Source organism: Macadamia integrifolia, chromosome 1, assembly GCF_013358625.1.
Source record: "Macadamia integrifolia cultivar HAES 741 chromosome 1, SCU_Mint_v3, whole genome shotgun sequence".
Lineage (NCBI taxonomy): Eukaryota > Viridiplantae > Streptophyta > Magnoliopsida > Proteales > Proteaceae > Macadamia > Macadamia integrifolia.
This window is the reverse complement of record NC_056557.1, coordinates 4129934-4135078: the sequence shown is the minus strand read 5'-3', so window position 1 is coordinate 4135078 and position 5145 is coordinate 4129934. Positions and strand designations below refer to the sequence as shown.

At 35.7% G+C, this 5145-nt stretch overlaps 1 protein-coding gene across 1 annotated transcript; it reads left to right on the top strand.

The window, feature by feature from the left end:
• The first annotated feature begins 720 nt into the window (after window positions 1-720).
• Window positions 721-1572, top strand: LOC122082317 (dirigent protein 22-like). The gene has a single exon (XM_042649798.1). It carries the CDS (start codon window positions 955-957, stop codon window positions 1537-1539), a length of 585 nt encoding a protein of 194 aa, XP_042505732.1. The 5' UTR covers window positions 721-954; the 3' UTR covers window positions 1540-1572.
• The last annotated feature ends 3573 nt before the right edge of the window (window positions 1573-5145 follow it).

Here is a 5145-nt window from a genome sequence, read left to right as displayed (position 1 = left end):
TCTCTAAACTGAAGATCATAAGCTTATCAAAAAATAATTACCAACTACAAATAAAAGATTCTATATTAACGATGGTATGTCTTAATTTGATAATCTAGTGCTATTTCTTTGCATGGCTATTCTCAAACATTTAGAACTAATATCATACAACATCCAAATTCAGCATTCTACAGCATAAGATATTAAAATGACAGGTGGTTTAGCCAAAACACCCCATCTATGATAACATAATAACATAGTAACATATATGGATTACAAGTTTATGATCTAAAGCCTAAACTTGAACTGAATTGCAATAAATTATACGAAAGTAGGATGAACACTTAATTTAATTGTTAATTGTTATATGGATTACTGCCCTTTCTTTATTTAATTGTTATACGGATTAATCGGATCGGTTTAAACGGTTTTAAACGGTTTCAATTCTGTTTGAAACCAACGGGTTCCGTGGTTAAAACCGACCCGACCCGTTTAGCTAATCGGCCTGAAACTTGAAACCAATAAATGCACCATTTACTAAACGCTTTCGCGATTTCGGTGTAAATGGATCGGTTCGATTTCGGTTACAAATTCACATCCTTACCATTCACATCCTGTAATTGATGTGAACCCAAACCGTTTGAAAATCGTCTACAATCACTGTATTGGTACAATGAGTGTTGGGTAGCTGAGAGTCCTTTAAGACGCGCATTTAGATGCTCTCATTCATCCAATGTTCATCACACCTCATTACTTGCTATAGAAGATGTAGACTCACCCTAACCCCCACTTCTCCGTCCTTTAATCCATCACAACAAGGGCTTTTTTTTTCTTTCTTTCTATTCCATAACTCTCTTTGGAATCAATCTTTTTTCTTTTGAACTTTTCTTTGTAAAAGCCAAACACAATCCCAAACCCCATCTCTTCACTTTCTATATAGATCACATACCACCACATTTCCAACTACAATCCACAATGGCAGGAATTCTCCCTAAACTTATTGTTTCCTTAGCCATCTTCATCACTTTCTCGACCATTGCCGCTGCCGTCGACGGCGAATCTCACAGCTTCTCTAGGACTCTATCACTAGAATCCAAGAAGCTTAAGCGTGAGAAGATGAGCCACCTTCACTTCTACTTTCATGATATAGTTAGTGGACGTAACCCAACCGCCATAAAGGTTGCTGAAGCAGAATCCTCAAAGACATCACCAACAGGGTTTGGTATGATGGTGATGATGGACGATCCATTAACGGAGAAGCCAGAGGCTACGTCTAAGCTAGTTGGAAGAGCTCAAGGGATCTATGCATCAGCTTCACAGAGTGATTTGGGTTTCTTAATGACCCTTAACTATGTTTTCACGGAAGGGAAGTACAACGGGAGCACACTGAGTATACTTGGGAGAAATCCAGTGTTGTCGGAGGTGAGAGAGATGCCGGTGGTCGGAGGGAGTGGGCTTTTCCGGTTTGCTCGTGGCTATGCTCATGCTAAGACTCACTGGTTCGATTTTAAAACTGGGGATGCTGTGGTCGAGTATAATGTTTATGTCATCCATTACTGATCTATGAGGCCTTTTCCTTTCAATTCTTAGAAATTTTGTTTTTTTTTTTGTCAAGTAAAATAGAATTACAAAATAAAAATATTACAGAACTAACGTCCACTCATACTCAGACAGCTCAATTACTTCGACCCTCCACATTTGGTATTGCCATTTACAGGGGAAAAAACAAACAAAAAGCAATAGGACAGTCGAAATCCCCAACACTTAGTTTCTCCCAATTTAAATCTACGATTATGAAACTCACTAAGGCACCGTTTGATAATGTGTCTCATGTTTGGCTTTCCACGTTTCCGGAAACAAAAATGAATTTTTTGGTGTTTGATAAACATGTTTATCGAAACGTTTTTTTCAGACATAAAGCCACTAAAAAACACAATAGTATCATCAGATGCCCAAAAGGGAGAGAGGGTTAGGTTGCCTCTTTTTAGGTTTAAATAGTTGAGAGATTTATCGGGCGCATCAGACTTTTTTTTTTCTTTCTCAAATTTGTTTCTAGAAATGACGAAACAAGTCCAACTTGTTTTGTCAAAGTCGTTTCTAGAACTGTAAATAGACATAAATTTTGATTTATGTTTCTAGAAACGGGTGAAATAGAATAACTTTATTAAATGCTTTTTAAGTTGTTTCTCCATTTCTAGGAACAAGAAAACGCAGAAATGACAGAAACAGAATATTGTCAAATGGTGCCTAAGATGTATATGCCTTAGCTTATTTGCTTTTAATTGATTACACCACATGTTAATTCAGTTAAGTTATTAAAGTGAAAAAGCATGAGGCCTCCACTACTGTGGGGTATGGAGAGGATCATAATATACATCGGTTTACCCCATTTTACCGGAGAGATTAAGAAAAGATTGTATTTCAACTTAAATCCAAGATCACTAAGTTACAATAGAACAATCATACCGATGTGTGAAGGTCTATCCTTTTTCGTTAATAAAGTTCACAACTCAAAAATAAAAGTTTGGCCAAACCATCTGTTTTTATATGTAGTGATGTTTTTACTTTATGTTGTTTATTAAAAGTTGAAGAGGGCCTCCTTGTCGTTGGCTTTATGTGGAAAAGTTGGCAGTGTTGAATTATTCTCAGTGGGGTGGTGTGGTACTGCTGTGTGAGTGGTAGCTGTGGTAGGTTAACGAGCACTGGTTGCATTTGACATTGGCTTCCACTATGGGATGACAAGAACTACGAAGTTCCTCTGGTGCTGGCTCCTAGGGTTCTAACTAGGGTGGCATGCGATTCCTCTCCCTGAAACCGAACCAACTTATATATAAATGGGCTTCCACACTACCACTTTAGGTGTCAATAATGCATGAGGTAAAAATCCAAGGCTGTGAGAGAATGCACATTAATGGTTGAAATATTTAAAACATGACTAGACATACATAAGGATTAGGGATGCATGCAAATACATGATTAATTTAGACCATAAGCTCTCTATCCAACCGTCAGGATAGCTACATCATTTGTCCACATGATAATATTTAAAATAAATTTATAATTAAGTCTCCATTATGGATATATAGAAATCTTTTTTTCTTAAGACCTTAAATTTTAGTTTCACTTCTAATTGAACACTTGGTCCAATCTGGCCCTGCATTACCTAGAGATGGTATGATCATTTGCACCATGGATACGAGGAAAAAAGGGATTTTTTTTCTTCTTCAAGAGTGGTAGAGAGAACTCCATTTTTTCAAGATTGGTAGTTGAGAAGTCTAACAATTTTAAAGTGGACATTCCATTTATTAGGTACAGAAGCTTGTCAAGTTTTGTGATGGGGTTAGTGTGAGTTTATCGACGAGGTTAATTAAGCTCTCTTTAATTAATTAAGAATCCAATTTCTGAAAGATACGTGGCTTTCATGCTTGGTGCGTTGTGATACTGTGGAAGAATATAGAACTTAATTTGAAACATTACTAGAGAATGTTACTCGAAAAAATTATATGGAACTAGACTTCTCCAGTTCCGTCAGTGTGCCCAACACACATCCGATTGCTGAGGTGCATGCTGGGTTTTGCCACCGTCCGATGCACCCTCAACGTGCTGGAGAGGATCCAAGTCCATATTATACTACCTAATTACGCGCCATACAGTTAAGATGTGCCAATAATTTTGACAAATTACCTATATGGATCAAAGGTAACATCACTTAAATCAGTCATCCACACACATGGTAGAAATAGTTAAATGGCTACATGTATCTTATTTTCCCAAATGAAAGAAGAACTCCATTTTTTCATTTTAGTATATCATTCACAATAATAAAGTCTTAAGCTTTCAAGGAAAAAAAAAAAAAAAAAGACGTACGAGATGGATTCCTTCCTCGAAAGAGTTGTGTTAGTGCCATCTCAATTTTCTCTTATTCTTGTGGAAAATTCTTTCAAAACTGGTGGAGGGATCTATAGATTTTGACTTTACATTTTGATTCTTATGTTTGAAGAATTAGGATTCTTTCACCTCATGCTATTGTATCTTTCAAAATTCAACATCATCAAATGAGTATTGACAAAAGCTCTATAAATTTATCAACTTGACAACTTAGACATCTTCAAAAAATAAAAAATATTATGTCTAGGGTATGTATGGATTGTTAAGACTTGGAGTTAGAACTCATTTCCTAGACCTTGCATGCCACCGACACAAACAAACTTAATTTGAGGAGTCTAGATCAGCTTGATCCCCATGTGGGGATGGGCGGGGATAAATCTTACACCTTTCAAGGAGGTGTGGGTCCTTTGTGCCAGAGGTAGGTTCCACACTGATTGGATTCCTTATTGAGTATTTTTTGCATTTGTTTCCACATACAATGAATTTAGCATACCGATAAGAATATCTTAGATAAAGAGACCTATTGCAACTTACTAATAAGTACCTTGTTCCTTGAACAACTAATAGTGATCCATTCAAGATTCTCATGTGAATTAGTTTGTTTTTTTATACATAAAATGTGTATACTCACACTTGGGTCTTAAAATTTCAATCCGTAAAAAGCAAAATATGAAAACCATATGAACAAAAAATTAGGCAAGAATAAAGAATTTATCTAAATATCCAAACTGCTTGTCCTTCGGCTTCCAAAATACTGTCCTTGTAAAAAACCTTCATTCTTTTATGGGTCATTGAGTCAATTATATTACTAGTTCAATTTTATATATTTTTATTGGTGAAATGCTTAAAAAAAAGAAAAAAGATGAAACCTAAACTGAATATGAATTGAAACTAAACCAAATCAAATCGATTCAATTTTGGTTTTAAAAAAATATTTGTATTTTTCAATTCGATTTTGATTTCTACATTCTTTATAGCTGAATTGATTGACACCGTTGCATCAAGCATGTTTGGAATCGACTGAACATGACAAATTTGTGCTCTTTTGCCTAGTGGGCCGACTAATTAACAACCTCCAATGTAGGGCAAAAGGTTCTCCAATAATTGCTAAAGTAGTCCCTGGCCATTCACAATGAGTGACCAAACTTTAAATGGGTCCCAGTCAGACCCACCGAAACAAATAATAAGAGACAAGATTTCTAGAAAAAAAAAAAAAAAAAAAAAAAAAAAAAAAGGAAAAAAGGGGAGACCATGTTTAATCAATTGTGGGTCAGTAAA